The 23,304-nt window shown below is 36.8% G+C and overlaps 1 protein-coding gene across 3 annotated transcripts in view; it reads right to left on the bottom strand.

Annotated features, from left to right (window-relative positions):
• The window catches only part of MICU3 (mitochondrial calcium uptake family, member 3), a 73,682-nt gene that overhangs the window by 35,563 nt on the left and 14,815 nt on the right, over positions 1-23,304 (bottom strand). For all 3 annotated transcript variants that reach the window (XM_014537907.1, XM_014537906.1, XM_014537905.1), the window contains exons 2-4: positions 9,475-9,628; positions 5,517-5,548; positions 200-278 (exon numbers count right to left, since the gene is read on the bottom strand). In XM_014537907.1, the coding sequence (XP_014393393.1) occupies positions 200-278; positions 5,517-5,548; positions 9,475-9,628 (265 nt within the window). The remainder of the gene's footprint in view (positions 1-199; positions 279-5,516; positions 5,549-9,474; positions 9,629-23,304) is intronic.

The raw sequence follows: 23,304 nt of genomic DNA, 5'->3' as shown, positions 1-23,304 counted from the left end.
TAAAGGAAAATTAAAACCACCCTTAATCCCACTACCCAGAAATAACCATTATTATATTTCTGTGTTTTTCTCTTCAGTTTTTTCTCAATGTACACATAGCTGTAAAATTATTTTAAGTATGAGAAAAATCTGTATATATACTGTATAAGTGTCAATATTGTGTCAATATTCAAATATATAAATACTAAAGTTAACTTACCTCTTTCTTTAAGGTTTCGAAATAGCTTTGATGATCCTTTCCAAACTGGTGGTGTTTCTGAGAGCATTTGATTTAATTCCTATGACATAAGGTATCATAATGCTGATTAATAGGTAAATTAATTCTAAACAAGATAAAAAATATCTAAATGCCGATGTAAAAAGAATTCTTCACTTAGAAGATCTGAGACATGGCTATATTTATCCTATTCTCTACCCATAGTTCATTCAACCACAAAAGCCAACATTTGCCCAGAGTTTAAATATAAAATAAATGATAAAGATGCTGCAATTGGTAGCTCAATTAGAGATACCAAAAATTGCAAATAAATTTAATAATTAGATTAATGTATATATGGTAATCAAATTAAGATAAAACAGTGAGTAAATTGTGGAGCCAGTTAGAAAAGTACATTTTCATGGAGCCATTGAAAAAGGTGGACTTCCTAATTAAGGTCAGAGGTGATCCCCTGGCTTCACATACTGTTCTCTGTAGGCCTCTTGTATTTAGGGGGCTTTGTGGTAGAAGTAAATGGACAAAGGGTTATATCAGGAAGGAATGAAGAATATTTTAATAGTGACTCAAAGAATTATGACATTAGATGAAGTTAGGGGACAAGGACATTAAGTTATTGTGTACACTTTCAATTTTTTTCTAATTTTACCTTAGTCATTAAAGAACACAGACTTCAACTGTTGTTGTTTTTTGTTTTTTTTTTTTTGTTTTTTTTTAAATCAAACTATCACAGCTGGTGGGGGGAAAACTATTTTGGAAAATTTAAACATTTGAATCACTCTTTATATACTAAAACAATTTTGAATGTATTTATATACTGTGTTGAAAACAACTAAGTGAAAATATAGTTTGGTTAAATGTGAAGAAAAATTATTAAAGGATTTGTAGAGATAACTTGAAATAATTTGAAATTTAAAAATTAGTCTGCTAAATAACACACTGAAGAAAACACTAGAAACCACTTCTATTTCTAGGTCTGATTCTTGCTCCTCAAAGTCCAATAGCCCAAGCATTGGGGGGGGGGGGGGGGGGGGGTTGTTAGAGATGCAGACTCTCAGTTCCCTCTCAGGCCTGCTGAACGAGAATCTGTGTTTTCAACACGATGCCCAGGAGACTTTTATGCATATTTGAGTTTACAAGCACTTTAGACAAACCTTTCCTGATGTAATTTTACCTGAAAATGTTCTGTGACATTTAGAAATCATCCTTTTCATTACAAAGTGGAGTTAGCATGCAAATAAGAAATCCCTGGATGCCAAAGACAGGAGAGGTATTTTTAGGGGCTTTTGGGACTCTCTGAAGTCCGCCTGTGAATCCTGGCTTTCCTTTCCTTCATGGTGTGGTCTCTGCACTGCAGATAATGGGTAGCAATGGCAGAGAGGTAAAAATTCAGGTATGAATAATGATGAAAAGCTGGGGTATTTACTGTTTACACAACACTAAAATATTTTTGTTAGAGCAAGAGATTTAAAAACATTTTAAACGCATTTTCTACACTTAATTTTTATCATCTCTACTATATATTAACTTCTCTTTCATTTTAACTGTTTCCATGTATTTGGCCAGCGTTTAAGACCACAAAAGCATAGCTACCTTTCACTGAATGCCATCAAATGGGGCTATTACAATACCTCATTTAATTTTAAAAGACAATCCTCATTTTGTATATTTTACTGAGTCTTAAAAAACACAAGTAACTCACCCGAGGTCACACAACTAGTAAATGACCGGCAGATCCTGACTGACTTTAAGCAGTTTATTTTAGTAATAATTTAATTTTTTCTGATATAGATCATCCAACGGACACATTCATTTCTTTGTCTTCTGTTAAATTTAAACACTGTTAAATTTTATTAAAATCTATTTTCCGTTCAGGCTGGGAATCTCTCTCCCCTTTCTGGTACCTATCTTAGTCTCTTATATGTAGTAGTGTTGTATAATAAAGAAGTTGATGCCTTTGTCCCAGATTCCTGGGAGGGAGACTCTATATCCATGCGTCACACCTGAGTTTAGGCTAAGATGCTGATCACCAGAAAGAACAACCATGTGATTAGAGCGTTGGGGCTTTGAGCTAGCCAACCTCTGAGGGGAAGGGAGAGGGACTGGAGACAGTTTAATCATGTGGCCAATGATCCAATCAATCATACTTATACAATGAAACTCCCAAGCTCAGTGTAGCTTTCAGTTTGATGAATACACTGATGTGACATGAGGGTGACGACATACCTGAGACTATGGGGAGAGAGCACAGAAGTTCTGGGTTTGAGGCCCTCCCATACCTTGCCCTATGTGATCATCATTTGGCTGGTCCTTACTTGTGTCCCTTATAATAATTATAAACTGTAATTTTAAGTGTAGAAGATTCCACAGTCCAAATGAGGCAGACTAGCAAATTACTGAAATTGAGGTGAGTTGTGGGAACTGCATGGATTTGTAGCCAATTGGTCAGAAGTATGGGTGGCCTGGGAACCTTGAACTGACAGCTGGCATCTGAAATGAAGGCAGTCATTGGGGGCTGGGTCCTTAAACCTGTCGAGTCTGACAATAACTCCGGCAGTTAGTGTCAGAATTATATTGCCGCATTGCAAATAGGTACAAAATAAATACTTGATGGATTGAACTCAGTTACCTAAAATTATAGTTGCCTTTTAAAGGATTCATATAATTTTCTTAAATGAGTATAATTTTGTCTTATTATACAGTTAATATACATACATTACATGAAAATTAGTAAAGGCAAAAGTAAATGAATGGGACTATATCAAACTAAAAAGCTTCTGTAGAGCAAAAGAAAGTGACAACAAAGCAAAAAGCCAACCATCCAAATAGGAGATGATATCTGCAAACAACAGCCATGACAAGGGTTTAATACCTAAAATATATAAACAACTCAACAAAATAAAAACAAACAATCCAATTTAAAAATGGGCAGAGGACCTGAACAAAGACTTCTCCTAAGAAGACATATAAATGGCCAACAGATAAATGAAAATATGCTCAACTTCACCAGCTATTAGGAAAATGCAAATCAAAACTACAATGGAATACCACCTCACACCTGTTAGAATGGCTATTATCAACAAGACAAGTAATAGCAAGTGTTGAAAGGTTGTGGAGAAAAGGAACCCTCATTCACTGGTGGTGGGAATGTAAACTGGTATAGCCACTATGGAAAACAGTATGGAGGTTCCTCAAAAAATTAAGAACAGAGTTATTACCATATGACCCAGCAATCCCTCTTCTGAGTATCTACCCTAAAATTTTTGAAAACTTTTATTTGTAAAGATATATGCACCCCCATGCTCATTGCAGCATTATTCATGGTGGCCAAGACATGGAAACAACCCAAGTGTCCTTCAATAGAGGATTGGATAAAGAAGATGTGGTACATACACATAATGGAATACAACTCAGCCATAAGAAAAGATGAAATACTGCCATTTGCAACAACATGCATAGATCTTGAGAAAATTATGCTAAGCAAAGTCAGTCAGTCAGAAAAAGCTAAGAACCATATGATTTCACTCATATGTGGGATATAAAACTTAAACTCATAGACACAGACAACAGTATGATGGTTACCAGAGGGAAGGGGGTATAGGGAGTAGTAAAGGGTAAAGGGGGCAAGTATATGGTGACGAAAGTTGATCTGACTTTGGGTGGTGGGCACACAATGCAATATACAGATCATGTATCATAGAAACGTACACGTGAAACCTATATAAACTTACTAACTAATCTCACCCCAATATATTATACACACACACACACACATCTGTACCTCTGTTAGGTACACTAAGTATCTAATAGTTTTTCTTGCTATGGTAAAATGTATCTTATTTGATAATACAGTTTCAAATTACTATTGCTGGTGCAGAAATATTTTATTCACTTTGGTTCAAGAATGTTACATGCAGCAGCAACCTTATTAAACTTGTATTAAATATGAATAAATTTGAAATCTATGTATTTTTATATGTTTCTCTCAATAATATTGTTTGCTACAGTTCCAATCCTTAGAGCCTTTTTTTTTGGTCATACTATAAGTTATAGGCTAAGTTGTGTCTACCTCAGATTCACATCTCAAGTCATAACTGTCAGCACTTCAGAATATGACCGTGTTTGGAGACGAACCTTTAAAGAGTAAACATGATTAAATGAGGTCATTACGGCGGGCTCTAATGCAATGTGACTGGTCTCCTAATAAGCAGGGATTAGCACAGGCACACAAGGAGGAAAGATGTGAAGACGGCAGAGGGAGATGGCCATCTACAAGCCAAGGAGAGAGGCCTCAAGAGAAAGCAAGCCTGCCAACATCTTGATCTTAAACTTCCAACCTCCTGAACTATGAGAAAATAAATTTCTGTTGTTTAAGCCACCCAGACTGTGGTATTTGTTATGGCAGCCCTAGCAAAGTAATGCACTGCATTAGCTTACACCTGTAGCCAGTAAGTAGTAGTTGTGATAGGACACATATTTGCATTATATCTAACTTTACAGAAAATGTCTCTAAAATTTCATAGTAGCCTCTCTGCATCCCTCACTTATAATATTCCTTCTGTCTCTCCCAGAGATAAATATTGTCTTTAATTTTATGTTTATCATTCCTCAAGTAGGTATTTTCCCACCTATGAATGTATCCTTTACAGTATGGTTTCATTTCCCCAGTTTTGAAATTTATATAAATGGAATTATACTTTATGTATTTTTGAATTGCTTACTTTGTCATGGTTTCTGAGATTCAGCTAGTAAAAGCATTGCTATAGTTCATTTGTTTTCACTGTTAATATAGTATTCACTGTATGACTATATCAAAACTCATTTGTCAATTCTACTGTTGATATTGTATCACAGTCTTTTTGGCCAACATGAACAATCTATGGCCATTCCTATCAATCTGTCCTGCATATATGAAAGTTTTTCTGGATAAAGACACTGGTGTGAAATTACTGGATCATAAGGCATATTCAAGTGTAAGCTTACTAGGTATATATGCATGCACAGTTGTAGAACTTAAGCCCAGGAGTAGAACTGCTAGGTATAGAATATGTGGATCTTTAGTTTTAGTAGATACTGCCAAACTGTTTTTCCATAGTGGGTATACCAACTTACATTCACACATGAGAGTTACCACTGATCCACATCTTCAAATGGTTCCTGAATGTGATTTAATTTCTAGAAAATATATATACCAAATTGTATGTGTGTGTGTGTGTGTATGTGTGAGAGACGAGAGAGAGAGAGAGAGAGAGAGAGATATTGAATGAATGAATGTGTATGTATACCAAGAGCTTTAACTTACCGGTTTGGAAAGTGACTTCCATGTTTTAGCAACTATAATAAACAAATATATAAGAATTAGATAATAATGTCATATAGATCTAAATTCAGTAACTATCAACAACCATAACTCCTAACACCAAGCTTTATATCTAAAAGGCAATGTTTCTCAAGATTTGGATCCAAGGTATTTTATTTATGGTATGTTTTTGTTTCATGTACTATAAACTATAATAAATAATTTGAATAGGAAACACATTTTCCATAATTATTATCTAACTTTGGGGATTTCTAGATTTATAAAATAAGTTAACTTCATGTTAAATATCCTATGGTCTTAAAAACACAAATAATGGTATTAAATATTCATAGTAGAATATAAAATATTTACATAAACTATAATTTTAAGGCATTACCCATGCTCTCTAATATGTTACTATCGCTGATTATAATTAAAAGGTCAGGTCTCTCTAGGGTGAATGGGAAGGATAGGGACAAAGGTAAAAGAGATGAAGGAGAGAGCAAGTAATGTGAGGTAGGGAGTCTCATCCTGTTTTCCATTCTTCTCCGCTAAAAATATTATCCTATATAATAAAAGCCTAATATGCTAAGTGTCCAGTCGTCCGGTTGGCTGTTCAACCAATCAAACTGTAATATGCTAATGATATGCTAAGGCTGCTCAACTGCTCACTATGATGTGCACTGACCAGCAGGGGGCAGATAGTTGACTAGTTGACCAGTTGCTATGATGTGCACTGACCACCAGGGGCAGATGCTCTGACCAGTAGGTTAGCTTGCTGCTGGGGTCCGGCTGATAGGGACTGAGCGAGATGGGCCAGACATGCCCTGGAGCCCTCCACATTCCCTCCCTGGCTGGCCAACCTCCCATGTCCCTCCCCAGCCCCGAGCATGCACCAGTGGGGTCCCGCAGCCTGGCCTGTGCCCTCTCACAATCCAGGACCCCTTGGGGGATGTTGGAGAACCAGTTTCGGACCAATCCCGCAGGCCAGGCTGAGGGACCCCACTGGTGCACAAACTCGTGCACTGGGCCTCTAGTAGTTGAATAAAATACCAGTGATCACTTTCTTTTTCTGATTCCTCTTCACACTCCTGAAGATATCAAAAACTATGAATCTTATAATACTGAAATAAATGTGAGTCATATTGCTGTTTCTTTTGCTCAGATTTGAAAACTGTGAATATCTAATGACTAACTTCATGTTTATATGGGATTTAGTCCTATTAAACAGCTTAATTAGGAACTGGTAAATATTAAGTATCCTAACTACATTACAATAATGACAACCAATAATATCCCTACATGGCAATGTTGTTATTTCTATATAATTAACCATAGTTAATGTAAACAATATATCAAATTCAAGATTATAAGAAAGGCTTTTTTTTTGCTATATAACTTTCTTTTTCTTAGTCAATACATCATCTTAAGATACAAAGGAAGTATGTTCTAAAATTTAGCAATCTGATTTCTAGGCAGATAGATTTCTTCTCTATGTAGAAACAATATCCTTTCTTTACCCAAGATAGTTTATACAAACATGTAATCAAGTGATTAAAATCATAGGCCTATAAAGTTGAATTCAGCAGTTAACCTTAATTATGATACTATATACATTCACTTTTAAAGACATCCTCCTTTTCATAATAAGCAGAACAATGTAAATAATACTCTGTTGCTTTTGAAATATAGCAATAAAAAAAGAAGAAAAATAAATGGCACAAGAGTACATGCACATGCTCTGATGTAATGTTCAGAAGCTATTTATCAAAAGAGGAAGTTAGAAACACTCTTGAGTTTTGTAGAGTTTATGAGATCTCCAGGGTAAATTATTCACAAAAGACATATTCATTCTGCCGGATATGTCACCATGTCCAATATTATTAGCTTTTTCTTATAAAGACTGAAGAGCTATTAAGGTTGTTCTTCAAAGGATTTTCTGATTTTCTAAACTCCTTATTTAATATGAAGTTACTACATATATAAATATAACTTGGATGAAAAGGGACTTCAATTCTATTGGATATATTTTATTTCTTAAAGCTATAGGTTGATATTCATTGTATTATTAATATTTTTATGTATGTCTAATTTTTTAATAATACATCTTTTAAAACTAAAATTAAAATAATATTTGAAGCTATATGAGAATAAATAATTACTTATTTTAGTTATAGAAGGGACATTCACCTTTTAGGTTCCATTTAAGTAGGTAAAATAAGAAATTTTCTCAATTTCAAACACAAAGTTATAATCAACAAAAAAGGGACTATATCAAACTAAAAAGCTTCTGTAGAGCAAAAGAAAGTGACAACAAAGCAAAAGCCAACATCTGATACAACAATCAGATGTATACCTCAATTGATATTTACTTTGTACTATAATTATTGAGCAAATGTTTACACAGGATACCTTTTTTTTCCTATTGCTATCACCATAAAATTATATAGAAAAAAATGTTTAGCCTAACCAGTTTGGCTCAGTGGATAGAGCATTGGCTCAGTGGATAGAGCGTTGGCTTGCGGATTGAAAGGTCCCAGGTTCAATTCTGGTCAAGGGCATGTGCCTTGGTTGCAGGCACATCCCCAGGAGGAGGTGTGTGGGAAGCAGCTGATCAATGTTTCTCTCTCATCGATGTTTCTAGCTCTCTATCCCTCTCCCTTCCTCTCTGTAAAAAATCAGTAAAATATATTTTAAAAAAGTGTTTAAATCATGGTTACAAATTCAAGCGATAATGATAATATCTACTAACATTTATTAAGCAACTAGAGGCCCGGTGCATGAAAATTCGTGCAATGGGGGGGTATCCCTCAGCACAGCCTGCACCCTCTCACAGTCCGGGAGCCCTTAGGGGATGTCCGACTGATGGCTTAGGCCCGCTCCCCTTGGAGAGCGGGCCTAAGTCGCAGTCTGGCCTCCCTCTGTGGGAGGTGACCAGCGGGCCGATCAGGGGACGGCACCAGTCAGCGAGTGACTGATCCCGTCCCCCCCAATCAACCCTCTGCCACCGCTGGTCACTGACCCCCCCCCCATCGCCGGCCCCTCCCTCTGCCCGCTTGCACGTGCCTTGGCTGGCCTGGCGCTGCCTGCTTGCTGGCCCTGCGCCTGCTGACCGGTTGTTCCACCTTTCGGTCGATTTGCATATTACGCTTTTATTATATAGGATTATTGTGTGTCAGGTATTACACTAAGTACAACTGATATATTCAATCCTCAAAAAACCTCACAAGGCTGTTTTTATTTTTAGCTTTTTAAATGAGGAAACAAAAGACTGAATACGTTAACCAAGTTCTCAAAGCTACTAAATGAATGCCAAAGTTTAAACACCAGTCTGTCTAATTTCAATATACTTTTGCTACTTTTATATCTGTGAGGCAGATTTTGCTCACATACTTCATGAAAAACAACATATTGCAACATACTGAATACAAAAGCAAATATGAGAATCCAACTATCCTTTATTAAGTCAGATATTAAAGAAGTCTGCAAAAATGTATATATTGCCAAAAAGTTTGAGAGCCACTGCCCAGCACATGGAAAGGTTAAAAACAATCAGCCTATACTTATACTGCAGGAGCCATGACAAATATAAAAGATATAGGCAGAATTCTTGCCCAGGTCTAACTTCAAAGCCAGTCCTCTGAATTACTCTGTTTAGGCTGGATGTAAAAATTGACTAGGCAGAATATAAGTTTAAAGAATATGAAGTTATAAAGAATATCGAGAGTGAAGGTGATGTTTAAGCTTAATGTACTGAGAAAGAGGGAACAACTGAAAAATTCTGAAAAGAGAAGAGATACCAATAGGAGTTTGTAAGAACTATTAGTCTGGTAACACTGTATAGCATAATGTCTTCTGAAATACATTACTTGGTTAGTTGTTCTGAAAAACTTATACTGCTCCACACTAGAGATAAAAAAAATCTTATAAAATTATTAAGGATTTTTAAAAATATACTTACGTTTGGGCTCATCTGTTGTAACAGCCAAAATAAAATCATACGGAGTCATGAATAACTGCCCTTCACATTCTATAGAGGCAAACAAACGAAACCGCCTTTCCCGAGATGTAGCATAGAGGTCTAAGTCTTCAATGTCTGTTCTGCCAATTGCTACCTAAAGAAAGTAAAAAAATTTCAACTATGTGAAATAACATCTCCTTTTAGACTGTAAATGCTTTTAATTGTGCTAAAAGTGAATTAACAGAGTAAATGAAAATTTGAAAATATTGTCTTCTGAAGAACTGAATCATTTTATAAATTAAATAGAGGCCCAATGCATGAAAATTCGTGCAAGAGTAGGCCTTCCTTCCCTGGGCTGGCTTCCCTCCTCGGCCGCCTGCGGACCCCTGGGCCTGGGCTGGCTTCCCTTCTCGGGCTGCCCGCAGGCACCCAGGACCCGGGCTGGCTTCCCTGCAGCCCTGGCTTTGTCAGGAAGGACGTCCAGAATGATGTCTGGTTTAATTAGCATATTACCCTTTTATTATTATAGACTGTCCACATGAGTACAATGAATTAATACTTCAAAGATTCTACAATGAATGTTATTAACAGCCTGAAGATTTTAAACTGGAACTTTGAAGGACGTGTAATTTATTTCTTCAGTCTTAGTCGTAAAGAACATTAAATTTCTGAGCTAGTAGTTTCTCTAGAGCAGAGATTTTCAACCTTTTTCATCTCATGGTACACATAAACTAGTTACTAAAATCTGTGGCACACCAAAAAATATATTTTTTGCCAATCTGACAAAAAAATAGGTATAATTTTGATTCATTCACACCAGATGGCTATTGTTGAGCTGTCATCATTTTTTTCATGTGACAATCTAAGGGAAAAGAGGTCAGATATTGCATGTTTTAAAAATTCTTGCAGCACATAGATTGAAAATCACTATTCTAAAGGTAGAATGCCTACTATGCACTCTTTATATAGGCATATTTATTTAATTAGAAACTTATTCATTGTAGTTATTAATTTTTTTTTTAATTTTTTTATTGCTTAAAGTATTACAAAGGGTATTCCAGTGTCTTATGTCCATTGGTTTTGCTTATATGCATGCATACAAGTCCTTCGGTTGATCTCTTACTCCCCTCCCTTCTGCCCCCCAACCCTCTCTGGCCTTCCCACTGCAGTTTGACAATCAGTTTGAGGCAGCTCTGCCTCTGTATCTATTATTGTTCAAAAGTTTGTAATGGTCTTTATTATCCATGAATGAGTGAGATCATGTGGTATTTTTCCTTCATTGACTGGCTTATTTCACTTAGCATAATGCTCTCCAGCTCCATCCATGCCGTTGCAAATTGTAAGAGTTCCTTCTTTTTTACAGCAGCATAGTATTCCATCGTGTAGATGTACCACAGTTTTCTAATCCATTCATCTACTGATGGGCACTTAGGCTGTTTCCAAATCTTAGCTATGGTGAATTGTGCTGCTATGAACATAGGGGTGCATATATCCTTTCTGATTGGTGTTTTTGGTTTCTTGGGATATATTCCTAGAAGTGGGATCACAGGGTCAAATGGGAGTTCCATGTTTTGTTTTTTGAGGAAACTCCATACTGTCTTCCATAGTGGCTGCACCAGTCTGCATTCCCACCAGCAGTGCACAAGTGTTCCTTTTTCTCCACATCCTCTCCAGCACTTGTCGTTTGTTGATTTGTTGATGATAGCCATTCTGACAGGTGTGAGATGGTACCTCATTGTTGTTTTGATTTGCATCTCTCGGATGATTAGTGACTTTGAGCATGTTTTCATATGTCTCTTGGCTTTCTGAATGTCCTCTTTTGAAAGGTGTCTATTTAGGTCCTTTGCCCATTTTTTGATTGGATTGTTTATCTTCTTTTTGTTAAGTTGTATGAGTTCCCTATAAATTTTGGAGATTAGGCCCTTATCAGATATGACGTTGGCAAATATGTTTTCCCACGCAGTGGGTTTTCTCGTTGTTTTGTTGATGGTTTCTTTTGCTGTGCAGAAGCTTTTTATTTTGATGTAGTCCCATTTGTTCATTTTCTCTTTAGTTTCAAGTGCCCTAGGAGCTGTATCAGTGAAGAAATTGCTTCGATTAATTTTCTTTAAAAAGTGAAACCCTGATAGGGTGTTCATGGCTACCACTAAGGACACCATTTAGTGGTAACACCATCTAAAGTTGCTAACTCTAGATCACTATAGTACAGTTACTACCAACAGTCACTCTGAATTCTCTCTAGGGTTAAGATGAACAGAATTAGAAGAAGTGTGTGTAGCAGGAGAAGGAAGTCTCTTCTGTTTTCCTTAATTTGCAGTCTTTACCCTGTATATAAATAATTGTCCACTGTTATTTATTTTCTCTCTGAACTAACTATAACAAATTAATTTTTTAACAGAAGGATTATTTTCCTGATTATAAAAGTGACATAATTATTGTATATAATTTAGAAGACAGAACTTCAGAAATTTATAGATATAAATTTTTTGTTTTCTTTTTTGGCAAATAAAGGGATTATACTATACTGTTCAGCAATCTGATCTTCTTAACTTATTACTACACAAGAGGCCTGATGCATGAAATTTGTGCAAGGGGGCTTGGCCCTGGCAGCTGCGGTGGCTTGCCTCGGCCCTCACAGTCCTGGTTTTGTCTGGAAGGTCGTCTGGAAGGTCATTCGGCTGTCTGGTCTAATTACCATATTACACTTCTATTATTATAGTTCAGGGCCATTTTCCCAAGTCACTAAATAGTTCAGTAGGTCATTTTTAATAAGTATACACTACTTCATAGTAAATGTTTGTAGTAATAATCTTCCTGGAGCATAGGATTTGCATTCATAGAAAAAGATAGGTAAATTGACAATAATCTCTGAGTTCTAGAGTAAAGCACTGGAATTTAATCTGACAGAAAACAAATGGCTTTAGGGAGATTCTTAAAATAGTGCTTCAGAGAGATAAAGCAACCTGATACCAGAGGCAAGTAGCTCAGCAGTATATTAATAACAATGCTCAGGTAAGCCATAGGAATTAGGAAATTACTTTTGCTCTGCCAAGGGTGAGAAGTGAGACAATGAACAACTCAGTATCAAGAATGGGCAGTAATCTCCCTGAACACTCCTCAGGGATCAGTCTACTATCCTAAATCCCCTTTTACACTTATATCCCAGGGCAGGGAACCCAATCTTGTCTGTGACCACAAATTACATTCCTGCTTCTTCTTGCTAGGCCCTTTCCTTAGGCCTCCGTGGCCCCAGACACCTCTTCTCCAGTGAATTTCCTAGAGGACCTCTCCTTGTGAAGCTGTTTTTGCACCAGCATCTGAAGCCATGCCTCAGTCTAACATCCTGAACCACAATTTTTGTCTATATCATCTATGTTTGCTATGGCCTAATATGGGCTTGATCTGTGACTTTTTGGTGCTCACAAGTGTCTGTTTTCTCACTGAGCTGCCCTTCCCTAGGCTCAGTCTATCATGTGTCCCAGCACGCCAAACCTGCTGGACCACTGCAACTGGTAATGTGATCCCCCTTCTAATGCAGGCAACTCCTCCTCCTCCTTCACTTCTAACAATCAATTAGCAAATCCTGTTGTTCTCCCTCTAATGCAGCGGTTCTCAACCTGTGGGTCATGACCATCGGAAAACACATACAGCATATCAGATATTTACATTACGATTCATAACAGTAGCAAAATTACAGTTATGAAGTAGCAACGAAAATAATTTTATGGTTGGGGGTCACCACAACATGAGGAACTGTATTAAAGGGTCGCGGCATTAGGAAGGTTGAGAACCACTGCTAATGTTTCACAGACAGTCATGTCCACTATCTTTTCAAACACGCTCTTCTTCCCTAAAATTTTACAGTAATGGCCTGGGATGTTTGCCTCTAACCCATCCTATAGTAAGAGAAAGTAAGAGAAAATGGGCAGAACTGTAGAATAATTTTGTATTCTTTAACTACCTGAGAATGAGTATCAGAAGAAATCTACCAAGTAGAGTTAAAGGTTTTCATTAAAATTCTACTGCATGCATTCTACACACTATGGCCTCAGCAAAAGTAACCATCATGTTTGATAACAGCATTAAGTGACCACAAGTTAATTTAGCACCATTTTAATTAAATGTTTCCCAGATTAAAAGGGAAGCACATGATCCTATATAATAAAAGCCTAATATGCTAAGTGTCTGGTCATCCAGTCGTCCGGTCATCCAGTTGTCCGTTCAACCAATCAAAGTGTAATATGCTGATGATATGCTAAGGCTGCTCAACCACTCGCTATGACGTGCACTGACCACCAGGGGGCAGATGCTCCGACTGGTAGGTTAGCTTGCTGCTGGGATCCAGCAGATTGAGACTGAGCAAGATGGGCCTGGAGCCCTCCCGCAGTCCCTCCATGGCTGGGCAACCTCCCACATCTCTCCCCAGCCCCAATCGTGCACCAGTGGGGTTCCTCGGCCTGCCCTTCACCCTCTCACAATCCAGGACCCCTCGGGGGATGTCAGAGAGCTGGTTGCTTAAAAGGGCTTTTTGCTACTGCAGACTTCTTGCTTCCTCCAATGCCTATGTTCAATTTAGTGTAATATGTCACATCTATATATCTATATATATAAAAACCTAACGGACTGTTAGGACCGAACAACTGGAACGACTAGAATGACCGCAATGAGTGGTCAACTGGTCTCTATGACATGCGCTGACCACCAGAGGGGCAGACACTCAATGCAGGAGCTGTGCCCTAGTGGTTAGTGCACTCCCACAGCAGGAGGGCAGCTCAGCTGACAGACCCATCCCAGTGGCCCACCAACCCGGCAGCAGCCACTCACTCCCTCAGTAGTCCTGCATGTCCAATCTCCAAAGAATGGGCCAGGCACTGATGGACCGGTGCTGCTGGCCTCCTGGAAGTTGGCCTTGGGCACCATGACTGCTTCCCCTCCCTAGACACTCTGCAAGGAAGAAAGGATATAAAAGCGGCCACCAGGTGGCTCCCGACAACCGGCGTGAATGTCAGCGGGATGGATCCAGATCCTGGGCCTGTAAGGGCATCCCACTGCCTGCTCGGAGGGCCAATAGTGTCCTTGGGACCCCATCCATGCATGAATTCGTGCACCGGGCCTCTAGTAGTGTAATAGCACACAGTGGCACTGCTGAAATGAAACAGGGTCTGGTAAAAAGTAAAAGTCAATTTTCTCATGAAATCCCATTAAACTTGCCTGATCCTAGATCAGTCTAGTTATCATCTAGTAGGATAATCTGGCTTACCTGGTGGGAGAATGGGATGGGATAAAGAGCATAACAGGAAATCAATACTTGGGTAGGTTTTTATGTTCTCTATTCTCTTCCACCTACTTATTTGCCTCTTCCTACTCAAATGTCATAGTGTTAGTTTTTTAAATATGTTTTTATTGATTTCAGAGAGAGAGGAGGGATAGAAACATCAATGATAAGAGAGAATCATTGATCAGCTGCCTCCTGCACGCACCCTACAGGGGATTAAGCCCACCATCCAAGCATGTGCCCTGACTGGGAATCGAATTGTGACCTCCTGGCTCATGGGTCTGATGCTCAACCATTAAGCCACACTGGCTGGGCTATAGTGTTTTAATGACTACAGCTTTTTGTTATATATTTGACATTAGTAAAGCAAAATGCCATCTTATTGTCAATCCTTTTAAAATATTTATGATGATTGAAATGCATTTTTTCTTCAAAGTACTCTTCAAAATCAATGTGTCAAATTTTAAAAAACTTATTGATGTTTTCTGTGGAATGACGCTGAATTTTGTTATAATTTAGGAAGACTTGATTTTTCCAAATTGGGAATGTGGAAGTCCATTTATTCAGGTCTTCAACTATGTCTTTCAGTAAAGTTTTTCAGTTTTCTTCACAAGTTTTAGATATTTGTTGTAGATTTACTCTTATATCTTGTATAGTTTCTGTGTAATTGTGATTTGGGAATGGAAGCTTTTATTACTATTACACTTCAATTGTTCTCCCTCTAACCAATTGAAATGTAATAGGAATAAAAGGTTTCACTGGAAAAAGGTTCCATGGCGAAGCGACTGACTTTGGTATATTTGCTCTGTATCCAACTATCCTGACTAAATTCCTTCAGTAATTTAATAACTTTCTTCTTGGATTTTCTAAGTAGAGAATCATAAGTTCTTTCAAAATAGTGATAGATATGTAGCTTATCCTTTATAATATTTATATCTCATTTTCATTGCCATACCTACTAAAGGTCTAGGTCTCTAAAAATGATTTTGAATAGTATCAGTAATATTAAGCACGCTTATCTTGTTCCATGTTTTGAAGAGAATGCTCCCAATGAATTGCCATTAAATGCAATGTTTGCTATTGGTTTTGATAATTATCTTCTACCTTAAATTAGGAATGGGTGTTTATTTAGTCTCCTTTGTTGACCAAAAATAAATGAGTTTAGAGTTAGAATTGTTCATAGAGATCATTTGGTCCTCTTGTTTCTTTACCTTTTTACCAGAATAGAAACATAGAGTCCTCAAACCAAAATTAAAATGTGTTGGGCAAGTAGAAGCATAAACAGAAATCCCCAAAGAAAAACTCAAAAGTTAGTGGACAAAACTCTATTAATTACATTAACTCTGGACTATTTTTAGTTTCCAAGATGAATTTCAACTAATGAACTAATGTGATTTTATTCATTCATTCAACAGATATTTGGTTGAATGAATGAATATAGTGTGCCTACTTAAAACAAATGAATCAATTATAAAATAATTAGTCAATTAGAAGATTACTTCTTTATCGAAAACTGTTTTAGGGAAAAATATCAATAAGTAAGCTTGGTTTAATCACTTCTAACTAATTTCATAGTTTACATGCTTCGTTCCCTATAGTTCATGTATAGACTATTTTCTTAACTAATGATATAAAAGCACAAATGACGAATTTGATAATTTTTTTTACTGTGGTAGAGTTCTAATCAAGTTAAACTTTACGGTTTTTTAGGAGGCAGACATGGAGCAGCAGTCCATGAAGTTCAGCTGAGAATATCTAACCTGACATACCAGAATCTTTAAGGAAAGGGACAGCATCAGGTCAGCAGTCTACCAAATGTCAGGAGGAAGTCAGACCTTTCAAAGCTTCAGATATACCTTTGAATTTTCCAAAGTTTGAATAAATCTAAACCTTCTGAAATGTTAACATCACTGTCATGAACATTCAGAAACCAACAATCAATAAATAAAGGTGGAAAATGATATTCAAACTAGTTTATGAACCAACTCTTGGCAGTCTTGCTTATCTACAAATGACAATGATCTTGTATCACATCAATGTTCTGAGGCTTTAAAAAAAAATATGCACAGCCATTTACCTTGAGCACACTGGCATGAATATGTGGGTATAATCCTTATATTATAAGGAGCAGGTTAAGTACACCTATATTCGCTGGCTGATCTACTTTAAGACCTTTTTTGCTTACTTAAATCCATTATATATTTTAATTTTTGGAGCAATAAAATTAACCTAAATATCTTTCAATAGTATATACTGTCTCAGTAAATGATACTTTTTTCATCACAAATTGCCAATAAAAACTCATCAGTAAGTATAATGTAACTAAAGTGAATGGGAAAGTTAATCTAAAAGTAAAAAACCTGAATTATATCCATGTAGTTGTTAAAACATTAATTGATAAAATGAAAGTCTATTATCAACTAAAGGCTCGGTGCATGAAATTCATGTACAGGTAGGGTACCTAGGCCTGGCTGGCAATCAGGGCCAATCAGGTGATCAGGTTCCCCACCCCCCGCCTCCTCCTTCCCTCGCTCCCTCAGCACCCTGCCACCGCCACTGGTCACCTGCCATGTTCCACGATGCCCCCTGGTGGTCAGCGCATGTCATAGCAAGCGATCAAACTCCTGGTCTCCTGGTCGAACTCTCGAGGGGATAGTTTGCATATTAGCCTTTTATATACTAGTAGATGATAGATTCAATATCATGTGCTTAAAAAACAAGCCTTTTCAAAGCGATAAAGTACAATTTGTGAACCACAGGGAAGAGACTGACAGGAGTTATAGAAATCATGTTCATTAAGAAAAATTCTTAATTTCTATAGGTTGACATTACCTATTCTTTTCAACAATAAATAGTAATTTTTGCTTCTATGATATCTTTAAAAAAACATGAATGAAATTCATAAGTCCTTCTAACTTTTGACTACAGGAATAACAAGAATAAATGCACCTGGTGAGAATCTTATAATTGCATGAACTAGGGAAAGCCAGAAAGAGGCGAATACACTTTTCAAATTTGAATGAAGACTGAGAGTTACAACATAGAAAAGGTCCTTGGTTATTGTTGGAGAAAAAGGCAAACACAAACATAATTTGAAAGAAGCTCAAATTCGGTAGATTATCCTTTTGGCTACAAGGAAAATTTCAGGAAGGGCAGCAGTGGAGGGGACAGAAGCCAGAACAGAAAGATATAGAAGAGGTAGCATATGATTTATTTGACTCAATCCTGAACCAAGTACAAGACTCAAACTATGGATCTCAGCCAGGGATAGAGGGGATACACAGAGGTTCAAGCAGCAGGCAAACTGGCTTAAAACCATTATTCAAAGAAGAGATAAGTAGACCACGTCAAGAGGAACCTGAGTTCAGAAAGAGCTGTTGTACATTGGATATTGGCATAAAGTCACTGGGGTATCAGACAGGAATCCATAAGACTGGGGCCAAATCACAGGATCAGTTATATTAACAATGTCAAAAGTGGCCAATTGCCCATTAATCTTCAACTTATATTCTCCTATTGGTCTTAGTGTCTGTCTATGGAGAGGTTAAACTTACAGGTGGGTGGTCAGCTGAATTCTCATACCAGGAGAATACAGATCAGTCCAGCTGACAAACTTAATTCACCATTATAAAAAAACAATCACTTTCCTCCATCATTAGAAGGATAAAGATGTGATACATGCACACACACACACACACACATTATTCTATATAATAAAGAGCTAATATGCTAATTAGACTAATTAACAGGACAACTGTCCAGACAACCATCCGGGCGACCTTCTGGACAAAGCCGGGGCTGCAAGGGCTGGCTGAAGCAGCTGGGGCTGCAAAGGCTGAGCTCCTTGCATGAATTTCGTGCATTGGGCCTCTAGTAATATATATAATGGGATATCATTCAGCAACAAAAAACAATGAAATCCTGCCATTTGTGACAATATGGATCAACCTAGAAAGTATTTTGAGAAGTGAAATAAGTCAGAGAAAGACAAATACTGCATAATTTCACTTACATGTATAATCTTAAAAAAACACACACAAATGAACAAACACAACAAAACAAAAACAGAGAACAAACTGGTGGTTGCCAAAGGGAAGATGGGTGAGGAGATGGATGAAAAAGTGAAGGGGACCAAAGTCAATAATAGTGTGATTACTTTGCATGGTGGCAGATGGTTACTAGACTTAGTGTGGTGATCACATTGTAAGACATATAATAATGTTGAGTCACTAGGTTGTACAACTGAAACTAATATAACATTGTATGGTGACTACTTGAATAAAAAATTTTATAAACAAACAAAAAACAATTATTTTCCTTCTCAAAACTCGAGGCCTTCACCAATTAATCCTCTCTTTATCTAGTATATTAGAAAGGGTGGGCTAAATTCCTCAAATGTAATTGCTCAAACACAACAGAAATGTGTTCATTTCCAGAAAGGACATGCTAGGTCTGCAGGGTGGAATGGGACGGTTTGAGGGGGGTGGGGTGGAGCGGGAAGCTGATTCACACATTCATTCAGAGACCCAGGGTGATGATGACTGCCTTTACCAACCAACGTGGGGCAGGGCAGCCTGGAAGAAGCTCATGTGAGGAGCTTTTATAGGCCAGGCCTAGAAGTGGTCACTGAAGTGCAAAGGATAATGGATAACGAATCGGGCATCCACAGCTCTAACTATTATGGGGTAAGAGAAGAGATTATGGTCAACAGCTTGCAGTTTCTGTCACACCAACTTTTGGTGACAACATCAAGGGCTCATGAAATATAAAGACTAGGGGAAAAAACATTAGAATTATATATAGTATGTTTAACAAAGACTTGGAGAGATACAGTTCCAAAACAAACCACATCTGTAGCCTCTTGGGAGGTAAGACTTGTAAATGACCTTAGTTAATTTTTTAGGAAATACTAGACTACTGTGATTCGCCTTAAATTGACACTTCCACACATTTTATCCTCCGCTTATTGTATTTCTTCCCAAAGTCTTAAACACAGCCACTATTCACTTGAAATGTAATGTTTGCACTTGCACTCTCCCAGCTTTGTTTTTCCAAATTTGGCAAAACACTTTGATAACTCTGACCTTTTCACTAAACAAAAGCAGTGAGATTAAGAAAACACTGGTTCTGGTCCTCCATCCTTGAATATTGAGAGAAGTTGAGTGTAAACAGATGTTTTGTGCTCCATCTCACAAACCTATCCACAGTATCTATGGGAGGCTGAACAGTAACTACTGTCCAAAAGTTTAACTTACAAAAACTGAATTGAACTGTCTATAGGTAAAAAGATGATGACCTTTAAAATTTTGATATGCGATTATAAAACAGTTGATCCTGAACTAAATTTGGTTGACAGACTGCTATACTCAAAATATCCAAATAAAAGAACTAAAAACTCTAAAATTTAAGTAACAAATAATATATAAAATTACCCAAAATTTATATATATAAACTTAAGTTTAAATTCTAACAAGTTCATTTCTTTCATTAATAAAGTAAAATTCACTCTGAAAATAAAGTATCATCAAACTTTAAAAAATGAAACTATAAGTGTGATTTCAACAAATATTATCTTATTAAATGTAATACATTATGATTTCTTGGCTTCATGTGGGCATATTCTAACTAGATATGTGAACATTTTTATGGTGTTATTTTCACAGAAAAGGAGAATACAGACATCCTAAATTTAAGTACTACTGCAATATTTTTATATGTGGCAAATTTCATAGAGGAAATGGAATTTTTCATATCAAAAAGATCTCACAAAACTGCTACTGAGAACTATACAAGCATGGGTTTCAGAATTGGCACATCAATTATCTTTATTGTAAGTGTAAGAAAACACAACAGAAAAATGAAATCACAGAAATCTAGAAGTAGAAGAGAATTTAAATTTGTCTTTTTCTTTTACTCCTTCTAGGAAATTATATTTTACATATTCTAGGAAATTATTTTATGGTACTTACTAACATTCTTTTCAAGTTTGCTAAACAAATGTTTAGGAAATCTTCTTTCCAGCTCCAGAAAGCTCTATCTTTTTTGTTACACTGAGAAACTGTGAACTGCATTCTAATTCTTTAACCTCAGTTTCCCTACCTATAAAAATGGAGAATTTCATGGATATAAAAATTTTAAACATACCTGTAAACTAACACACACAATTTATTCATAAAAGTGAGTAGGGATCATTTTCAGGTACTTTGTGGATATGCTGACATCAGAGCAGTGGCTTAAGAAGTGGTAGAAATGATAAAAATTACATTTTAAAAATTATCTCATCTTTCCAAAGGAAATAAAAATGTGTCAATGCAATTATATTATCTGGAATTTCCAAACTCAGATCTTTGTAACTTGTACTTAGATGTTACTTCTGAAGGTAGTGAAACCAGGGCCTTCCGGCAACAGAGTATATCATTATTCCTCCTAAGAATAACAGAAAGCAAAGGTTCACTGCCAAGGCATAGTGTCGTGTTACTTCAGGTCAGCAATTTGAAAATTTACTCTGTGGTAAGGTCTGGTTTTCCCGGGGAGGCAAGATTAAATACCAGATAAAGGATTCACTACTTGACAATTAGAGAAACTGATGCCTACAAGCTGATAATATCCCAAAGAGGTAACTCGAGACAATTATATCAATTATCTAAACACTGTATAATGCATTACCTCTTGGCAGCCAAGAAACAGACATGAAAATGAAGAATGGAAAAAGGAAAAATAAAAACCATTTGTATTAACCAAAATTGTTTAAATTATTCGTCCTTATTACTTTCTTTTAAAAATATTTGTTTTATATTAAATTAAATCAGTATTAATGTTTAAAAATGAATGATTAGAAAGTTTACTTGATTATATGTAGGAAGTTTAGAATTTTATGCCCTGATATTGGCAACTGTACCAAAATTTTATGAAACATTACAAAGCACATATCTCTTAAATGTGGATTTTTATTTTACATTTTCTGGGCAAAAATCTTATGAGATGTATATGAGACTCAATTCACATCTATTTTTTACTCTAGCTAAAAAAAATGTTCATGGAAGTATTACACTTGCTTTCTCTAATGGCTTCAGGCTTATTTAAAATCTTCTAAGAAGATAAAAGGAGTAACATTTTTTTTTTGCTTGTTGGGTGGTCGAAAGGTTAAACATCAAATTCCCAGTGTGGGAAAATCCCTCAGTACTCTAGGTGAAATGTTTTGATGCTTAGTAAATGTATCTATGTGGAAATACACACAGCTGACGACCAGCCAACAGCATGTCCCTGGCTGAGATCAAATAGAAAAAGAAAGTTGGAAAATGGGGGCGGGGGGAAGAACGATCACTTATGATGTTCAAGTGTCCACTGTACTGTAATAGTAGCTTACATGATAGGGTTCTTCACACCATTTCTTTCCTGCTCTGTACAGCAAAGCTACTGGAGAGAGCTGCCTACATTTCCTGTCTCTGATATCCGCTACTTCAGCTGGTTCCCCGCTCTATCCCTCCACTAAAACTGCTTGTCAAGGTCACCGATGACCTCCTTGTTTCTAAATCTAAAGGTCAATTCTCAGTTTCCATCTTACAGCATCTGACACTGTTGATAACTCATCGATGACCTTGACAGTTTTAGTGGAGGGATAGAGGGGAGAACTCCTGATTTTTGTCCTACTCCCCTGGAATTTCCTTCCCAATACTTTTGCTGGTACTTCTCATCTACACAGTGCCCTATGGTGGTTTCACTCACCCACAGTGTCCTATGAACCTCCGCTCTTATTTTAACCTATAATTACTTCTTTGAAGATCTCATCTAGGTTTTACATATTATAAATTTACTATCAAATCCAAAATGGAGGTCATTTACCAGAGATAGGGCAAGGTGGGGTATGCTGCAGGTACAGCGGAACACAATACTTTGGAATAGCTTTTGTGGGATGAGAAATGGAGGTATCAGGGACATGTAAAAGTATTGTTAAACATGTGTCTTTATGCACACAGTTCAGTTTCTCAAGAGTATATAATACCTAGATAGAATTTTGGAGTTATGAGGTATGTGAATCCTCAATTTAACAGACACTGTCAATTTATTTTCCAAAGATTTGTACCCCTACCACCAGAGTATAAGAATTTTTGTGGTTCTACGTCAATGGCAACATTACTGTATTTTTAATTTTACCAATTTAATTAATAACAATTGGTGCTTTACTCTGGTTATCATAATATTTCCCTATAGTTAGTGATGTTGAACATCTTTTCATGTGTTTACTGGTTTTTTTAAATATATTCCTCCTGAGTTGCCTGTATAGACCCTTTGCTTATTTTTCAGTTATACTGTCTTTTTTTCTTATTGATTTGTAGATCATCATGATATATTCTGCATATTTATTCCTTGCAAGTGCTATCTACACTAATAAAAGAGAAACATGGTAATTAGCATACGACCGCTACCCTTCCCATTGGCTAATCAGCATATCCTTATGATTAACTGTCGTCAGCCAAGATGGCGGCCGGCAGCCATGCACTGAAGCGAACAGGGAGGCTTGCTTGCTCCAGTGATGGCAGACTCCAACGTTCCCC

Source organism: Myotis brandtii, unplaced genomic scaffold, assembly GCF_000412655.1.
Source record: "Myotis brandtii unplaced genomic scaffold, ASM41265v1 scaffold185, whole genome shotgun sequence".
In the NCBI taxonomy this organism is placed as follows: Eukaryota; Metazoa; Chordata; class Mammalia; order Chiroptera; family Vespertilionidae; genus Myotis; species Myotis brandtii.
Note: the sequence above shows the minus strand (reverse complement) of the source record. Positions and strands in the feature narration are given on the sequence as shown.